The following is a 20,760-nucleotide window of genomic DNA, read 5'->3' as shown; positions in this document are numbered from 1 at the left end:
AAAATAACCTCAGTGTTTCACCTACTGTTGCACCATGGACAAAGAGAGTAATTTAAGCGCTGTTGACAAATGTTTTCTCATGCTAATGTCCGTGGAAAAACCAAACCAGAGGTTTACAGAGGTGGTTGTTTGCATCACTGAAATAACCCCGAGACTGTTTAGTTAAGTGATAGCAAAGAGAAATTCCAATACTAAAGCCTTCTAAAGACACTTCCATACTGATTTTCATTTGAAAACTCATGTCATAGTCAAAATGCTAAAAAAAAAATCATTGTGGATGAGGGTCATTTTTAGACGGAAACATATTAGTGTGGACGTGGCCTAAGCGTGGGCTAAATACCGGTTGAAGCGATCAATTATTTAATTTGAGTATTGTTTCTATTGCGATTTATGCATGTTCCATATACACTAAACTGTCACCACATGTTAGACAAACGTCCTACACTAAGTAGCCAATATGAATTAAAAATGACTGTTACCCTTATTTAAAACAAATGAATGGTCTTAGACGATTCGCGCATTCACATTCATCAAAATAAAAATAAAAAAGGTTTTCTTCGTAATCTTTTATCAAAATGTAATAACTTGTTCTGCCTCTGCAACGACTTTTCCTTTTTGAAAAGACTTTCCAAAATTCTGCAACGGTGAAATAGGCTCATATCTTTACTTTGGACATAGTTTTAAATCAAAACCACCTTTCATTTCCATTGTAGCTTTGGAATCACTTTAGCATTATAATGTGTTTACTGTGTTTATTATATATTGTTATCAACCAGAATGTTGTTTACGAATATTGTGATATAAATTTTTTGCATATATTCCCTACCCCTAGTTAAAGGGAGAGTTCACCCATTATTTACTCACCCTTATACAGTCTCAAATTCATATGGCTTTCTTTCTTCTGTGGAACACAAACGAAGATATTTTCATGGAGAGATGATGTGTTTTTGTCCATACAGTGTAATTTAATAGGTTCCTTTCATGCTCCAAAAAGAAAAAAGTAATCATCAAAGTAATCCATGCGACAAAACTATTCATGATAAAATCATGATTACGACTAAACGACTCGAGTCGTATGGATTACATTTATGCTGCATTAATGTTCTTTTTGGAGCTTGAAAGTTTTGGACCCCATTGACAAAAACACACCATAAATCCTTCAAAATATCTTTGTTTGTGTTACTTGTGTTAGTTTGAGACGGCATGAGTGTGAGTGAATAAGGGAATATAATATTTGGGTGAACTTTCCCTTTAAGACTTTATATTTTTAATGTACAAGAGTTCTGGCTGTTGTAGTCATCTTAAACTTGTCATTGTCTTTCACAGAAGTATGGTTTGCTGACCGAAGCAACCAGCACGTGCAGATGGCAGCTCCTGTTGGAGCCATGCGACCAGAGGAAGTGTTGGTCGCTTGGGAGCTGCGCCGCATTGGAGATGAGTTCAACTGCCTGTACTTTCAGGGAGTGAGTATCAGTCAGATGATTGCGTGCATATGTGCGAGTGTGCTGGTGACACCAAAGGTTCAAGCGCAGGAGATCTACTGTGATGATGAAATATTTCACTCTGTAGAGCAACGGCTGTCTTTGTCTGTCCGGGGTAATTGGGTTGAGTATGTCTTTGGAAGTCGCCGCCTCTCATATCATAGTTTTTTATCAGGTGTTGCAGAGTAGAGCGTGCTTATATGAGAGTGGTTTTGTGAGTCTCTGCAGATCGAGGCTTTAATGAGGGAAGTGTTTACCACAGTAAAGGGAGCTTTATTTTCATATCTTGTATTTCTTAATGTTGCATCACACTAGTGGCAGTCAAGAAATCAAGGTTATTCATAAGGGATCAGGGTTGATATGATGTTCAGACTGGAAAGACCTACTTTTAACCCTTTTCAGGGCTCAACAATAAGGATTGTTTTCTGCTTGCCCAGTTGTGCAAGTTCCATTTTGTTCGATTTTGTTCCAATTTTTACTTGGCACACCAGCATTTTCTTGGCTCCACCACAAATTGTTTTTAAGTGTCAGAAAAATATAGATACTGTATAAAATATATTGATAATTTTCAACCCATTCTTGCCTCCAGGCCTAATCACGAGTAGATCTATCAGGAAGACTCGCAGACTTGAGTAAATTTTTAGATGAAATTTATTTGATGAATATAAAACAGGAATGTAATGTCTCTCTTTGGCGTAAGACCCGTCTGGCGGTCCGAAGAAGTTGTACTCGGACAATCAGATCCTGCCGGAGATAGGAGGCAGGGGTGAGGAGCCTACCCCCGTGCAGGACGGGACTCAACTGGTGGCGGTGGGGTGGTGGAGGTTGCTGTGTTAGCACACTGAAACAGCAATGTGATAGACTGTGAGCAGACATGTGATTGGCTAGGAGTTACCTAGCTAATGGTGCGATGATGTACAGCTGCTAGTCTTCCCGCTAGAACTACGCTGCGCTTACATTTCTTTCAATTTCGACGAAACCCAGTCTACGTTTGCCAGCTAGATAACGTTACCTTATTGCCTTTTACATCAACAAAATTCACAAAGCAACAATGTTCACACTAAACATCACTAAAAACGCGTAAAAACACATGCACATGGTGAAAATCCTAACCTAACGAATGTAAGATCATTGGAACGCATGAGGGTGTTTCTTCAAATTAGCTTGAAGGCATTTTTAGCATGGTGGTCTTGTCTCATTCAAACATTTTTCACACTCTCAAAGATTTTGAAATGCATCTACTAGCAGTGTTCAACAGTGTATGTACACGCATTACAGGAGATTTATTCCATTTTTGTAAAAAAAAAAAATTTGATGAAAACAATTTTCATGAAAAAGTCATGAAATTTCCCACCACAGTGTCATTTCCAGCACATATTGAATTCTGAATTGTGTTTAATAGAATTCGGTGCTGGAAATGACATTAATGACAAACTCCTTTGTCATTTCATAGCTAACATTTTATGTATCCTAAATACACACAATGGAACAATATTTGTCAAAATTACATCATAATTGGAAATTATTCTCTCGAACAATCTGCTCACAAGTGATATTTACTTTTTCTTTGTTTTCTTCAAACATCACTTGTCTCATATTTCATCTCAAGCATGCTCTTCACTGACACTTTTGTCCGCTTGGTTACCAAGTACACTAACTTTTGAAAAATCTTTATTAGGGGTGAAAATGTTTGCTGTGGTGGAAATGACGCCACAGCTGTGGGACAATCGTCATTTTTTAAAAATGTATATAAACCATATCAATATTTATTGTGTAAAAATGCTATTATTGAATGTTTATTTCACTCTGTGTTTAGATTATCATTGAGTTTAACATGTAATAATTAAAACATTTTATAATGGTTTTTCATATTTAAAAATGGAAAGTCACTGTCTGGTTCCAATAAATGATGAAGGCCTTGTAAAAAGTTTCCAAGTCGGTTTTAATGTGACCCTCATATAAAAATAAATAAATAAATAAATAAATAAATCTGTTCATTTTAATAAAAATCAGCCCTTGGGACATGAAATTGCTCAAAGTTGAAGAAACACCCATGGCCTGGTGGGGCAAGTGATGTTTCGTCAACAGGCCAATATATTTTCTATATGTAGCAAAGATACATTGCAGTGTGTAATAAAGATATGATCTGTCTAGATATGACATAAACAGTGTACAATGTCTACATCATTTACAGGCTATACTGTATGACTCATGTTACCATATTTATCAGTTGCGTTATGTATTTTTATAGTAGCCGTGCATGCACAGTATGTCCACCGTTGATTATGTATATGCACAAACAAATGTTCCAGCTATTCAGTGACTATGCGCTCTGATAAGATTTAGTTACTTTATTGGTTAAATCAAGTGTAATTAATACCTTGTTTAAGAATCGCTTAAGGGTTATTGCCTTTCACTTCTTTGACTCCAATACAGAGTTGTGCTTCCTGTTTGGGCATCCGTCCAGTTGGACAAGGTTCTCTCTAGTAGTATTTGTGTTGTGTCAACTTAAAGGAATAGTTCACCCAAAAATACAAATTCTGCCATAATTTTTTCACCCTCATCTCATCCTACATCCATTAGACTTATTTTCTTTCATGAAACCCAAAAGGAGATGTTAGCCAGTATGTTAGCCTCAGTCACCATTCGCAGTCACAACATGACTGATGCTAACATACTGCCTAAAATCTCCTTTCGTGTTCCTCAGAAGCAGGAAAGTCATACAGGTTTGGAACAACATGTTTTGGTGAACTGTTCTTTTAAGCTCTCGGTATAATTGGTTTGTTATATAGAAACTGTCGGTTTGAAGCCTCTTTGTGGATTTTCAGTTTGTTCCGAATAATATTTTCTTTTAGTTCTCTGTGTCCGAGTTTAAAAATATGTGGTTTTAATTGAGGCTTTCTCTGTGGAATCAGTATGCAAATAACCTCTTATCTATCCCGACTATCATTGTTTGATTTTATTGCTGTGTACAATTACCTTTTAAGTGAGCATGGCCTGAAAACCTCTTGAACTATATACGTATATCTGCAGGTAAGACTACAGACGGGCTCGTAAACACCTCAACAGCACAACATTTATTAGGATGTTCTTGCCTTAACAAGCATCACGAATACTGTTGCTCATAATTAACGTTAGGGATTTATACAAACCCTTAACCCTAAGTATTAACCTTTGGCACATAACTCGTCCAGCACTGTTTGTGCAAAGAAAATGAATGATTCCCCAAATCAGTGTTTCTCAACCAGGGGGACGGGACCCACTAGGGGCCTCAGCACACTTCCAAGTGGGCCTCAAGATGACTTAAATTTAATCTAAAATAAGAAATATTAAAATAATTCAATAATCCAACTTAATTAAAATGCTAAAAAATACTTTAAGATGTATGCCTACAGGGGATCACGTGACGCCATGCGAGAAGCAGACGTGTGAATCACGAGCTCTGCGCACTTCCATGTTATAATCCGGTGAGATTCGATACACCCAGTTACATATTTGTTCTTTGAGGTAAACATGGCAAAGAAGTCAAAATCCTCTGGTTCTGGAGACATTTAAAGACACTTACGTGCTCAAGATGAAACCTCTGGCGGCCCTGCAGACCGGGGACTCGATGTGGAAGGCGCGACGGGAGAGGAGGTTCAACGTCAACTGTCCAACATCTCGGTGATGCTGACGAAGTTTGTTGCTGACTTGGGGGATCTCGCTGTAATACGTCGATCAATTACGGCGATGGAAGCAAAGTTCTCTGAGTTGGTTTCAAGAGTGTCGGATGTTGAGAAACGGATCGATTATCTGGAGTCATCCGAAAGGGAATTATCCGTTAATCCGCCCGTGACCAAAATAGTCGTGGAGAAAATCTAAGATGTATGCCTACAAATTATAAACAGACTCTTACTGAAACTTCTAGAATAAAAAAATATCCATGATTAATTATTTTAATCAGACACTTCTAGTTTCGGGCAAGGGGGCCTTCAAATATTGTCTTGGGACAGTGAGGGGCCTTGGAGTCAAAAAGATTGAGAGCCACTGCCCCAAGTCATGCAGCTTGAGGAGAGATGTGATTTTACTTTTCCAAGTGATCGCCTGGTGAAAAAACAAAACATAGACTTATATTAAATGAGAGTCAATTCTGCAGTTTCCATCCTTGTACATAACATCTACATTGTTTTATTTTGTTGCTTTACTCTCTTTGTTATTCGTCGTATTGTCAAGCTGTGAATAATACTTAACCTGTGATACAAATAAAAGCTGATTCTTGATTCAACAGCATTGGAGTGATTCATCGTTGCTGGATGTGTCATGTTTGCCTGGTTTACCCGCTTGTGGTCAGACCCAAAGTTGGCATTTAGGACCCCAGAAGTCCCTTTTGCACTGACAGACTGTCAGTTGTGGTGTCAAAGCCAGTAACCTTTGCACCAAGTAAAGTTTTCAGAACGACAACACAATAGTGTATCAATATTCTAACACCAAGAATAAACATCATTTACATTTTTCACCTTAATATCTTTGGAGAAAGGATTGAGCACCACTCAGAGCAAGTGTGTGAAAAGACAAAACATACTGCCACATTAGATCAATGAACACTCGATTGGTTCTGTTCGACCAAAATGCAAACTCAGATGAGCTAAGAAAATGTACAGTATATCCTGTAAGTCTTTAACTTCTTTAATTTGTATGATGTCATACAGATCCTCCATACTGCCACAAGGGTTTTTGTGTAATGCTAAATATTCTAAAACCGAAATGTCGAAATGTCACAGTTTTGAAGTCATAATATACGAAACCAAGTTTTTTTTTATTTTCTCACACAATTTCTGTGTTCAATTCCCCCTGCCTCTTTTTGGTGTTAGAATATCAGTACGGTATTTTCAGGTAAAATAACGCAAACTGAAATATTGTTTTTTCCATCACCTCTAATTTGAATATGCTTAATGCAACCTGGTCTCATAGGATCACGTTACTATACATACAGCTTTGCAAAATAATTTTTATGTGGCTCGTTGTATGCATACGGCAGTTTCTAGGTGAAATGAACACTAGAGGTTTTAAAGACTTTCAAACAAATCACAAATAAAACGGCAGATTATCGGTTCATAAACACTTACTTTTCACCCTGTTTCTCACACAATGCTATCTTATGACATCTAAACATTTTTGCTACAGCGCATGACTTGTAAGTCGATACATTAGCCTTTGCATTACATAACCAGCTACATTTACAAGTTTGTTCATTCGTGATCAAATCGCGCAGTAACTGATTGAGCATTACACTTGCAATACAAATTACCGGGGAATGAGTCCTGAAGAACACGAGTCGACACGTGACCTGAAAGTGTCATAGAAGCACCACAAAATTACGTGGTTGCTTCGGAATTGCGTTTTTCATCTAACATTTGCTTTTTGACACTATGGGTTAGGTTTAAGGTTTATGGTGAGGAGGAAGGTTTGGTTGAGCAAGAGCATAGAGCATTAATCTTAAAAACCTAATATATTTGGGAGAACATTTAACTTTCATTTAGTGCCACACAGTGAACATTTTGCCTGTGATCCATGTAATGAACTGAGTAAAATAATTTTGCTAAAATTTCACCACCGTCACTGAACATTTAATGAGATCATGCTGGCTGAAAGCATTGCTAACATTACGGGAACATTACGGGAGAGTGTGCGTGAGACTGGGCTAGCCGTGTTTATATGTCACAACTGTGTTGTACAGAGTCTGCAGTGTTTAAGAAGACTTATGAAGAACAGAATTTATCCACGTCCCCTTAAACCGCCTACTTCTGTTTAAGAGCCTGTAATAGCCCTACTGGAATTGCTAATAGGCTGAGGGGTCATCTGAAAAGAGACACAGCGATGTTTGCATGGCAGAGCTGAGTTTCTGGGACAGCTCGACTTCATTGTTTACCTTGTGGTTAGACTCTGGGCTGTAATTATGCACCGGGTCATTCTCCTGAGCGCCATGGAGACACACTCGGCCCCTGCGAGAGCCGCTCTCAGTCAGGGTCAGAGAGGGACTGGCCTGATAGCACTCCAAATGAAGGGGTTGGACTCCTCGCCTTTGTTTATTTCTCTTCTCACGTATCTGTGATGTAATTTCAGCAGTTTGTTTTGCATAGTAAACGCTCTTGTGTTTTTATTTGGTTAGACTGTGAGTTTTTGGCCTTTATACTGTGCAATGAATTTGCACCTTAAATGTATATTCCAGGATCAATACAAGTAGGCATAATATTGATTACTACAAAAAATAATTTGACTCATCTCTCTTTAATTTAAAAGAATGTGTCCAGCAGTCGATAAACATTAAAATACATAGCTTCTTTTTTGGGGGGGATTTTTCCCCTTTTTCACCCAATTTGGAATGCCCAATTCCCAGTGTGCTTTTAAGTCCTCGTGGTCAATCCGGGTGGCGGAGGACGAATCCCAGTTGCCTCTGCATTTGAGACCATCAACCCGCGCATCTTATCACGTGGCTTATTGAGCGCGTTGCCATGGAGAACACGCCATCCACCGCGGCATCTGTGCTCAACTCACCACGCGCCCCACTGAGAACGAACCACATTATAGCGACCACGAGGAGGTTACCCCATGTGAATCTACCCTCCCTAGCAAACGGGCCAGTTTGGTTGCTTAGTAGACCTGGCTGGAGTCACTCAGCATGCCCTGGGATTCGAACTAGTGAACTCCAGGGGTGGTAGCCAGCATATTTTATCACTGAGCTACCCAGGCCCCCCTAAAATACACAGTTTCAAAAATATAGCCACAAGACATAAACATTTGACATGTTAACATGATTTTAACGTGAAATTTAATATGTGTAAAGTTATACTTTAAGTTGTATAACTTATAGTGCCTTACTGTAACAGTTTTTTTTTTATTAATGAGTGGCAAGTTAAAATAAATTATTGTGGTAATCAATAATACGCCGCAAATGCTGTTGATTGAGCTTTACATGTATTGAACCCCGAATATTTCTTTAAGGAGCCATTTTTACCCCGGTTGCATAAAGCACCTTAAGTGTAATTTTCACATAAGATCATCCTAAAGTTTCCCTTAAACCTAAGGTGTTGCAGGAAATAACCCTTAAGTGTTACTAAAAGGGTTAGTTCACCCAAAAATTATAATTCTCTCATCATTTACTCACCCTCATGCCATCCCAGATGTGTGACTTTCTTTCATCTGCTGAACACAAACAAATATTTTTAGAAGAATATCTCAGTTCTGTAGGTCCAAACAATGCAAGTGAATGGGTGCCAAAATTTTGAAGCTCAAAAATCCTCATAAGAGCAACATAAAAGTACTCCAGACAATTCTGGTGGTTAAATCCATGTCTTCTGAAGAAATATGATAGGTGTGGGTGAGAAACAGATCAATATTTATGTCCTTTTCCCTTCGCCTTTCACTTTCTCCTTCTGTTTTTGGTGATTCACATTCTTCGTGCATATCGCCTACTGGGAAGGGAGGAGAATTTATGACAAAAAATTACATATATATGACCTGTTTCTCACCCACACCTATTATATCATGTCTGAACACATGGATTTAACCACTGGAGTCTTATGGATGACTTTTATGGTCTCTTTATGTGGATTTTGGAGCTTCGAACTTTTGGCACCCATTCACTTGCATTGTGAGGACCTACAGAGCAAATGAAGATTTTCTTCTAAAAATCTTCATTTTTGTTCTGCAGAAGAAAGAAAGTCATACACACCTAGAATGGCATGAGGGTGAGTAAACCATGAGAGAATTTTCATTTGTGGGTGAACTATCCCTTTAAGGGTTTTTATAGGTAAAACATCACAATCCTTTACGATTTCCCTCAAGTATTTATGTTTTCCTTAAGTTCGCCCTTAAAAACTGTTAAGTGTTGCATAAAGCCCCTTAACTGCCATTTTCCTAAGTATTTCTTAAGGTTAGGAAAATTTCACCTTAATTATAGTTTATGAGTTTCAAGGTTTCTAAAAATGAATACAACCAATTGAAGAGTATAGTGTGCCAAAGCAAATTTTTGTTTGCAGGAGGACAGATTTGACGGTCATGCAATATGAGAAATCGCTAACAAGCTGGAGGGCGATCTAATAGGAACACACACAAACCAGAAGTGTGCCCAGTATTATCTGCTCTCTGCATCTTAATAAACTGTATGAATGGATTAATTAAAATTATACCACAAGTTAATTTGCGATATATCGCACATGTTTTATATATATATCCTACACCCCTACTGACCACCACTAATATTCTCAATTTGGGATGGCAGTCAGTTCTTTGCACAGTTATAAAAGCATAACATCTTGCACCTCTAGTCTACCTCTACTTGGCATAATTTTTCAAAGGTGTCTTTCTCAAAAGGGCACTTGCCGGCTGGCTGAAAACGCAGAATCCTCCATTAATTGGTCTGCATGCGAAACTCAGGATGTTTACACAGGAAAAATATGTACACACACAAAATAGTGTTTGAATCTATTAAATTCGAGGATTGTACCTCAGATACAAATGGAAATCCACCCATCCTCCAGAAAATGAGTTTGAAAAGGCAGAGACATCTGCTCACTTTAGTAAATCTCTTAACGGTTTCCCTTACCTAAGAGAATCTAAGGGATTATATGCAACACCCTCAAGTCATTCCCTCAGGTAAGGGGAAATCACGCATTAAGTGTTATACTTAAGGAGAAAAACTTAAGGTGTTTTATGCAACCGGTCACTGACCCTTAAAAATTACTTTCATTGATTTAACCCAATGTAGTCAAGTGTAATTAGTAATTGGAAACTAGATTTTTAACATTTTTAAAGACAATCTGAGTGGTGCTTGCTCATGCAGAACTCGCCATCACAATGTTTGAGTGTAGTGGGTAGTTGTCAGGGTGTTTCTAAGTGGTTGCTAGGGTATTCTTGGTGGTTGCTAGGTAATTATTCTGGGCCCTAGATATGGCTCATGTTCCTTTTTCAGGAACAGTTTTGAAGATTTTTTCTCCTGTTTCATTGTCTCTCAGGCAGAAATTCAAGTTAGATCACTTGGAATAAAGTGCAGAAGTTTAATACTTTGGGTAAGCTAAGTACAGTATGATTAATAATAATACAGTAGTGATGCTTGTCTTGGAAAACACCTCATAAATAATAAATGAAGAAAGACTTGTGCAGTTTAATCTTCTTTGGCAATCCTGTTTTTTGAAGGCAGCCTTAGCACAAGAACTCTGTGTGGGCTTTCTGTATGGGTTCACAAATAGAAAGATACTCAAATGACATTTGGTTGAAACCATACAGAGAAATTGTCCTAGATGTGAAGCGTTATGAAGTCTGTTTCCAAATCATTTGCTCTCCTCAGCATTCTGTCGTTGGCTCTGGTACACCAGCAGCATTTGAGGAGTGCTGGTGTGACATGCTAGCACTCGGTTAGTAAGCAGTTCGCTAATGCAGAGCAGATGTCTGGCCACAGAGCGTGCTTGTTGTTCCAGCCTGCATCTCACCCCGCAAAATCGCCCATGACGGACCTTTGTCAGCGCCGTGCATCAATACGAGCCTCTTCCCTGGAGAAATTGAACGGTCTCTGCCATTGTAGCTCCTGAAGTTTCTATCGAGTCATGAGGCTACCTCTCAGGAAACCACTGCATGCGTTTGTGTCCACGCAATGTTGTTCGCCTGCATGCTGCAAATTGAATGGCTCCCTGAGGGTTCTGGCTGTATGATTGACTACCATAGAGTCTATGATGATCTCTGATGGTTCCTCTTAGCACAGCTTAATCAATTTGTTAGACACCTTTTCAACTACAACAGATGCGCTAATGGGTCACTATAGATGATTAGTCAGATATTCAATTCTAGATCTAGATTTTTTCTTGTAAATTTTTTATTTTCATGTTTTTAACAGACATGCTTTACTTAGCATGCTAACAACATGCTGTGCTTTAGCTGCTAGACAGTTTGAACGGTAAAAAATAAGTAAATTCAACCACTTTAATGCAATGCAACTACAGCCATACACATGCAGATGGACAACACGGTTGTGCTGAGACTCACAATGGTTTTAAGGCCCTTTAACATTAAAGGCAATGCAAAAAAGCTAGATAAATTGACAAATAGCCCCTTAACACCAGAAGTGGCGCAAATACATGCCATTAGCACATTCACGCCTTTACAATAAATGCCGCTGATCAACAAAACTCAGCAATATGCAATGCATGTTGAAGACAATCCACTTAAGATCATAAAGTTTCTTTTTAAAGGTGGTGCAAGACAGAGATGTAACAATCTCATTTACATATTAAAAGAACCCATATGAGAAAATATGTTTTTGTTTTTGAGACATTTGATGCAATTAAAATTGCCACTGCCAGTTTAAGATTACTTCCTTAAGTTACTACAGCGTTTAATGTCAGTGGGCACTGGTTTTTGGTAACTGCAGCGGCTCCCGACACGTATAGCTCCCATTTTATTGGTCGGAGTGTATAATTCCCGGGCGATGAGAAAAAAAAAAGACATGCATTGTTGGCACATATATGTTTGCTCCTGGTGTGAAATGCTCCATTGATTTCCATTGTTTCCATTCAAAGTCTTTATCGTGGCGAGAAATCGCAGCAAAATTTGCACTTGGTGTGAAGAGTCCTTCAGAGTGTCCCACCAAAAAAATTCCAGTGGACAAAAAAAAATCTTGGGTTGTAAAAGGTAGATGACATTAAAGGGATAGTTCATCCAAAAATGAAAATTCTCTCATCATTTACACCCTCATGCCAACCCAGATGTGTATGGCTTTCTTGCATCTGCTGAACACAAACGAAGATTTTTAGAAGAAAATCTCAGCTCTGTAGGTTCATACAATGCAAGTGAATGGTGACCAACATTTTTAACTTCCAAAAGCACATAAAGGCAGCATAAAAGTAATCCATACAACTCCAGTGGTTAAATCAGATGGGTGAGAAACAGATCAATATTTAAGTGTTTTTTTACTATAAATTCCCCTCCCTGCCCAGGAGGTGGCTATATGCACGAAGAATGTGAAAGGAAAAGTGGAGATTGGTTGTATAAAAAAATAAAAAATAAAAAAAATAAAAAAAAGATTTAAATATTGATCTGTTTCTCACCCACACTTATCACATCACTTCTGAAGACATGGATTTAATAACTGGAGTCTTATGGATTACTTTTTTGCTGCCTTGATGTGCTTTTTGGAGCTTCAAAATTTTGGTCACCATTCACTTACATTGTGAGGACCTACAGAGCTGAAACATTCTTCTAAAAATCTTAATTTGTGTTCAGCAGTAGAAAGAAAGTCATACACATCTGGGATGGCACGAGAGTGCGTAAATGATGAGAGAATTTTCATTTTTGGGTGAACTGTACCTTTAAGACCTTAAAAAGTAAATATGAAATGCCATGCGTGATTTACATTCATAATGTGACGTATTTCTGAGTGAATAGGATATTCAGAGAGTTAAAAATGTACAGAAAGGGAGAGTACTAGAGACTTTAATAATGTATCATGAAAATTAGGTATTCCATACCAGAATTGAGCCAGACTTGAAGTTAGCAAAAACAGTGACTAAATAGCTAATTAGCTATGTATAAGAACCATTTCATTTATTTATTTGGATAATGTGCACAATGAATTATGCATAATGGTAAAAAGGGTAAAAAGAAAGTAAATAGGGCCAATTTTGATTTCATGCTAACTTTAAGATAGAACAACCCATTGAACTGTACGTTTATGCCTCACAGCCTCATTTATTTGCGTCAAGTTATTATATAAGATGTCAATTCTGACTTCATAATAGTAAGAAACTTGTGATTGGCTGTGATCATTGGTATAATTGAAGCTCTGAGTTTTCTATAAGGATTGCTTATTCTGCATCTGTTTGCACTTTTTCCTAATGTTTTTATTGCATTCATTATTTCTCTGAGTGATATATATATCCCATGAATCTACTTTGCAGCGTAAGTGCAAGTGCAGCTAATATGCTTTATTTTCTTTGTTTGCTCCATGCGTAGAGCGTGTTTTTCTATTTCGTGTGGTTGCATGCGTGCATGCGATTTTGTCACATGCTATTCTTTCACGTAAACTCAAAGCACATGTGCCTGTGTTGTATTACACTACTTTTTACCAGTTTTGGCAATAGAGAACCAGCCATCTGCGAATGTATTAGCAGCTCGGTAAGAGCGCGGTCTGAGTGGATTGTTTTGTTGCGTTCTAGCTTTGTTCGGTTGTGGCAACACTGTTTTTCTTGCATGTGGTCTTACGCGCTTTTCTGCCACGCCAGACCCCATTGTCCCCGCAAGATGAGTCAGGATGCCACTCTATTTTGGCTTATCTCATTCTCTCACTCGGTCTGTCTGAATTCCCGAATCCCGTCTCTGTCTACATATGGCACTAGATAAACACCACCTTTTGTGTCAAGATTGTTTTTTAAAGCTAACAGTGAAGAATTGGTCCCAGATGGAGGAGATGAGCAGATTTTTGTCGACCCAAAATATGCAGTATAGAAGTCAGCCAGTGTTTTTCCTCGGCAGCGCCGAGCTACAGTAATTGTGCTTGATTAGAGGGATGCACCTCTGTCAATTTACTGCAATCTACAGTTTCATACTGCTTTTGAAGACGCACTCACCACATCACAACAATGTACCTTTTAATGACCCGTCTATGTCACGAAGGCAACACACAAGCACTTTTTCGGTAGTAAACAGTTATGTACACAAGTGACAGAACGATATTTCGGCCATGCTGATAAATCACCCGATATTTGGCCATTTTAAGATTATCTAGTATCAAATTCTCAAACAAGTCATTCTGAACTCTGAATTCTGATTGGATGAGACATGTTCAAAGCTCACATCTGTGACCGTGCACATTCTGTATTAATGCATCAAGTTTTTTCATTGCTTGGCATCTGTAAATAGTCTATAATCATTCAGATTTTTAATAGTAATAAAAATGTAACTATTCATTGAGAATTGGTGTCATTTATCATGTTGCTGTAGCCACTATAGACCTGCATTACAGTGATTTTACCAAAGTAAAAACACCCTTTAACCATGGTAAAATCACTGTTATCAACTAGTGTATTACTTTAATCTACTGTAGTCAATTGATAATGAACAATTTCTGGATTTAGTGAATTTTGAGTAAATATTGTATAAAATTAAATATTTATTGTTTTCAGTGTTCGATGTACGTACCGTGTTATATATGGGTGATTCTCTCAAAACCTGTCAAGAACAATTTCCTGGTCTTATTTTACTACAAAATCAAAAGAAACAAAGAAATGACATTTTGCATATAGAAAATTTAGCCTGTTTTAAGAGCCATTAAGATTTTTTACATTGTGACATTATTGTCATGACAGTTATGCACATTTTACCCCCCAGTTTCTATTACTGCAATGTGAAAGAATTATATAATTTAAACTATAAAGTACTTTACATAATTTATGTATTTTTTTTACAGTAATACAGTATAACATGACGTGTTACTGTAATGAAAATTGTGGGGTAAAAGCTTAAGTGTCCTGAAAATAATGACACCATGCAAAAAAATAAAAAAATAAAAAGCCTTCATTTTCTTTATGCAAAGTCAAATAAAAATATTTCTATTTGTATTGATTTGGGGTTAAATATGCTGATGGATTTCATGACAATCACCTATATGTGTGATTACCATAAAAGCATATATCACACGGCTATCCTCTAAAACTGATTCAGGCCGAGCTTTGTTAAAAATCTTTTTATAAGTATCAGCTGAATAAAAAAATTTACTCAAGGGGTTAAACCCGGCACAGTCCAATAAACCATGCTTCAAAGACAATGGATTCTGGCATTAGGCACATAATGGTGGAACTTCTCCTGATATTAAAAACGTATGTGTTAGCCTGGAGTGTCCAATTCAGCAGCGGGTGTAAATTATCTGATCCCAACGATTAGTGAAGTGGAAAAAATCAACATATTTTTCCAACTACAAAATCTAAATCGGATGTAAACGTAGTATTTCAGATAAAGCTCTTCCTTCAAAATTAACATTTGGTACAGCTTCCCTGTGAAATGCCCCCTGAATTAAGTTCACCTAAACTCAGTGACCTTGTGTTGTTTTGTCAAGAGTTGAGAGTCATTGACTCACAGGGATGCGTAGTTCAGTACTGACTCATGCTCCAAGTTTAAGCAAATGAACGTCATCTGAAAGCATGCAGCATTTGAAATCAGTAGCTCATTCTGTTTGAACGCTGCAGTCCCACTGACTCACAATTCTCGCGCTCATAACCGCACACACACACACACGGTGAAATCTCCCTCCATTTCACTCCACTTCCTGCTCACCTGTTTCCTCTGCTTGAAAACACAATCCCTCCTCAGGCACGTTGTGATTTCTGGCAGCGTTTTTACTGAATCCAAAGTCGTTTTTTTCACCATCTGTGTTTGTTTGTAAAGAAAGTGGTTTATAGTGAAGGCTAATTTAGTCCGTGTGCGGAACCTTGTCTTTCATCACATTTTCTATTTTATTCAAAAACGCTCACCTGTCTTAATTCAGAGGCGATTTATTTAATTACCGCAGTGCATCTCATGAAACCTCTCAAGAACAAGTCCAGGTCAGATTTCACACAAAGAATAAATAAAACATATATAATTTCTCTTTTGATTTTAACAGAGCCCTTAGAGGACTTTTTTCTGCAATAGTTTGAATTACCTCTCAATACGTTTTGCGTTCCCATGCAATAAATTAATCATGTTTTTACTACAGTAACCATAGTTGAACGATGGTATTTGTAGTAAAACCAGAGCAACCACAAAAGTGACCATGGTTTTACTACAGTAGCCATATTTTAACCATGATATTCATAGTGAAACCATAGCAGTAGTACAGGAAAACCAAAACTATGGTAATATATATAGAGTGTGGAATGTTGGACACTTCGTGCACTCAGTGCACGCGGCTTGCCGTACATAGCGGAAGGGGCGGAGTTACCGGCAGCAATGGTGATCTGGCAAAGCAATGTAAATAATGGAGAATATGACAGCTAGCGAAACTTCTGTGAAGACAGCACCTTACAAACTTGAGTTAAACACTTTACCATCATACCTTGCTGTGTGAATATGTATATTATTGAGATATAAGTGTTGAACTGAGGGTGCATAGCACACTAAAGCTTGCAGCAACACAACGACTTGGGTTTAAAATGTCACATCCGTCAGCCGTTAAAAAGGCGAATGCTTCCGTATAGTAAAAAAAAAATGTTAAGTGTTCAATTTGGGACAGTATGTCTTTGAATTAGCCACGCCCCCTCATTACAAAACCCCACCTTCCAAAGATCATTTTGAGACGAAAACTGAGCAAGCATAAAAGTGCAATTTTTTGTCACATTCAACAGTTGCACAATAGCGCCCTCAACTGACATTATGAATCATAGCCTCAATGATCCACTTCAAATACAACACTATGAGAACGAGCAAAATGATGTCAGTGTCCGCGGACACATTTTTGTTTGCTGTGTACAAAGTGAGATACAGCACTTTTAAGTCTACTTTATGTTCTGTTTAAACAACTTTCCCTCTTAAGTTCACAAATAAGTAAGTGTTCGTGCTGCCTTAAAATTAAGTTGTAAAAACAAGATTTTCTTTAGTGTACATTCTACAATATTACTATAGTAAAACCATGGTTTCTGCCAAAAATCATGGTTATTAGAATATTACCATAGTTAAGTTAAAAAAAACATGGTTAAAACAGTCTACAATATTTCTATAGAAAAAAGTATTAATTTGTTAAATTAATTTGCAAAACTATTGTGAGGTAATGCAGATTCCAAGGGGAAGCAAAATGAATTGCGATGCAACACACACACAAAAAATCTGCACATTAGTCATCATAACTGTAATGAAAAAAGTATTTATGCATCATCATGGTAGTATTTGTACTTGTAAAAAACAAAAACAAAATTGCCTGCTTACAAAAAAAACTATGCATTACTGCATTGAAAATCTGTATTCTTGTTTTTTTATTTGCGGGTAAAATATGACCTGGTCAAGCTGCTTTGAAATAATAAGTATTGTAAAATGCAAATAGCAAATTAAGCTGACTTGACATGTTTTGGTGAGATTCACCCACCCGCTCGATTGTTGCCATCTCAGAGCAGCGGGCTACAGATTCTTATCCTGAAAATGAGATGAGGAGACGCCCAGGCCTGCAGTTTTATCATCCTTCTTTCATTCTCAACAGGAAAGGCTTTTCTCTTGTCTTTTTTTTTTCTTTTCTTTTTTCTGGCTCTAAAGTGTGTTTCCTCACGAGTTCCTGTCAGTCTCCAGGGGGAAACGTGCCCGCTGCTTATCATAGTTGTTCGGCGTGTCGAGTGAATGCGGAGCTGCAGGCCAAAGAGAGGCCACCTGGTTCAGGTCTACTCCTGCCAAGTCTCGCAGGTTTACAGTATGCCGGATAACCTGGCAGCTGCTACTTCCTCTATTGCATTCGGTGTAATTCTGACTGGCGTAAAAATACTGTTAATCCCTTAAAGCGCCAAGGTCTCAAGTTGTATTTCATGTGTCAACTTGGTGCACAGTGTCACAGTGTAAGCTAAAGGACTTTGTTGGATTACATGGGCGGCTCTTTACTGTAAAGTTTTGCAGCAATGAGTCATAAATGATTTCAACATTTGTGTTTATGTGTAAATATGCATTTGAATGCATATGTCTGTATCTATATGTTAAAGATGGGTAAGGATGGTTCTCAACCAGGGGGCCCACTACTTTTTTTAAATACTGTAAAATAAGTTTAATTAAAATAATCTTAAACAGAATGTTAATCATTCAATAAAGTTATAGGCCTACATATAAACATATAAACTGACAGTTCCTGAAACTTCTGGTATCACAAAATTGATTGTAATTAAGTATTTATATATTATTGGCATAGTTTCGGGTGGGGGATAGACCTTCGAAAATTGTCTTGGACGATGAGGGGCCTTGGAGTTAACATTGAACCATTGGACAGGTCCACTATTTGTCCAATAATAGACTAGTTTTAGTTTTCGTATTGTTGTTCTTTAATATGAAATATTTCCATCTTGGAAAGTGAAACACACCATGTTTAAGAGGGTTTTAGAGTGCTAAAAGCATGCATTTAGAAGTTACATCTCTAAATCATCCGCTACATCTATCAAACAACACTTTTGTAACAAATTGATTGCCTTTAATAATCAAATTTCATAAAAATTAGTCAGACTCCATCTATCCATCCATCCATCTTCAACTGCTTATCAGGGAACGAGTCACGCTGGCAGCAGACTAAGCAAAGCAGCCCATATGTCCTTTTCCCTGGCCACATCCTGCAGCTCATCCTGGTGAATCCCAAAGTTTTCCCAGTCCAGCCGAGAGATATAATCCCTCCAGCGTGTTCTGGGTTTTCCCTGGGGCCTCGTCCCAGTTGGACACCTTCGCAGGAAGGCTTCCAGGAGGCTTCCTAATCAGATGCCCGTATCACCTCAGCTGGCTCCTTTCAACAATGAGGAGCAGCGGCTTTGCCAGAGCTTTGCACCATTAACATCACCTGAGGGTGAGCTCTGCCACCCTGCAAAGAAAGCTCATTTCAGCCACTTGTATCCACGATTATATTATTTCGGTCACTACCAAAAATCTCATGACCATAGGTGCGGGTTGGAACACAGACGTCCTCCTAAATTGAGAACTTTCAGGTTCAGCTCCTTCTTCACCACCATGTCCGGTTCAGCAGCTGCAGCACCGATCCACCTGTTGATCCACCTGTCTACAGCAGGAAGTAAAGTGACCTTGCCCAGAACAGAGAAACAGGGGCACCCTCCTTGAGCCAGGCCTGGCAGAGGAGCTCAAAGGCGAGTGTCTGGTGGCCGGGCTTTGACCCATGGGGCCCAGCCACCTGCAAGGAGAGTAACAGGGGACCTGTGCGATGCCCAACGGGTGGCAGGCGAAAGCGAGGACCTGTGCGAACTGAGCAACAATTAAAAAAATATTTGGAATCCAACAATGTACACATACAACTGGACATTTGTAACCATTCTGGCCATTTCTTGTGCCTTGAGTATTGCTTTTTAAGTCGGTGTGAAGTGTTAAAAATAGTTGCAATATAAATAGTTCCATCCAGCTGTTTTTTTTAATGCATGTAACACAACTTTTGTAAACAACCCTTAAGAAATGCATCTGAAAAGAGTCTCGATCACCCTGTGTTTTATTATGCTCACTGCCCCCTGCTGACTGCTACTCGCAAAAGCATAAAAGTGGTACTTAAAGCTTGTATTGCCTTTGTGTAGCGATGATAAATATAGTTGCTATAAAATACTTCCATCCAGCAGTTTTTTAATGCATCTGATCTGTCTGGTTGACATGACCCTAACCAGTGTATTTAAGTCTTCCTTAAAACTACTCGACTTGTCATTTTAGAAGATATATGTGGTTTTGCTCAACCCCTTTATACGTCTTTAATTATCATTCAAACAACTTGTTTCTTTTTCATCCTAACAGGTTGTTGCAGGTGGGAACAACGCAGGCCAGCTACGTGCTCCAAACGAGCACGCCATCATCGTGTGGATGAATGACCTTATCGGTCGCATAGTACAGATATTCCTGCGAAGAAGATGATTTAAAGAAACAATGCCCAGCAGACATGTAGCAGCAAGTCTTCTGACTGTATATATGTAAATAATAAGGGCAGTGCTGCTCTTCCGCGACCTCTCTGGGATTCGGCGTATAGCGGTTTTGGACCTGTCGGGGTGTGTGCTCACCTGAATTGATATCGAGCGGGAACCCTCAGCCATCCATAGACTGTTTCCTGCGTTGACATGGAAAGCTGAGCCATTGGATGCTGTGCTGATGTGACTGTTGGGAGGTTTTTTGGAACCTAATGTGGAGTGTGGAAAACGTGCATTCATTGCCTGTTTGCCCTTGTCACGTCTTTTGTTTGTTTGTTTTTGTCGTCATTTTTTTATTCTGTCGTTTTCTTCTCTCAATTTTTATATTTATTATTCACTATATTTAATTTGTAAGTTTTGTGTATATTTCATGAACGTGGATGTAAATGGTGACTGATGCTGACATTCTGCCTAGCATCTCCTTTTGTGTTCCACAGAAGAAAGTCATATAAGTTTGAAAAAACATGAGGATGAGGAAACAATGAGAGAATTTTAATTTTTGGGTGAACTATCCCTTTAATAATGCTTAAAGAAACAGTATATGTACTCACTGTGAAATCGTTAATGTTGATGAATACCAGTCAGTTAAAAAAATTAAATGGGACAGGCAATGTTACTAAGAACATGTAATTAATGTGGAAATATTTGTT

At 38.2% G+C, this 20,760-nt stretch overlaps 1 protein-coding gene across 1 annotated transcript in view; it reads left to right on the top strand.

Annotated features, from left to right (window-relative positions):
- LOC127413563 (bcl-2-like protein 11) overlaps positions 1-20,509 on the top strand; it is a 29,428-nt gene extending 8,919 nt beyond the window's left edge. The window contains exons 3-4 of the mRNA XM_051650806.1: positions 1,327-1,463; positions 19,944-20,509. Of these exons, the coding sequence (XP_051506766.1) occupies positions 1,327-1,463; positions 19,944-20,060 (254 nt within the window). The 3' untranslated portion in view covers positions 20,061-20,509. The remainder of the gene's footprint in view (positions 1-1,326; positions 1,464-19,943) is intronic.
- Positions 20,510-20,760: the final 251 nt, after the last annotated feature.

The sequence above is a fragment of the Myxocyprinus asiaticus genome, chromosome 23, assembly GCF_019703515.2.
Source record: "Myxocyprinus asiaticus isolate MX2 ecotype Aquarium Trade chromosome 23, UBuf_Myxa_2, whole genome shotgun sequence".
Classification (NCBI taxonomy): Eukaryota; Metazoa; Chordata; class Actinopteri; order Cypriniformes; family Catostomidae; genus Myxocyprinus; species Myxocyprinus asiaticus.
The sequence above is the reverse complement of the archived record's forward strand: the minus strand, read 5'-3'. Positions and strand labels throughout refer to the sequence as shown.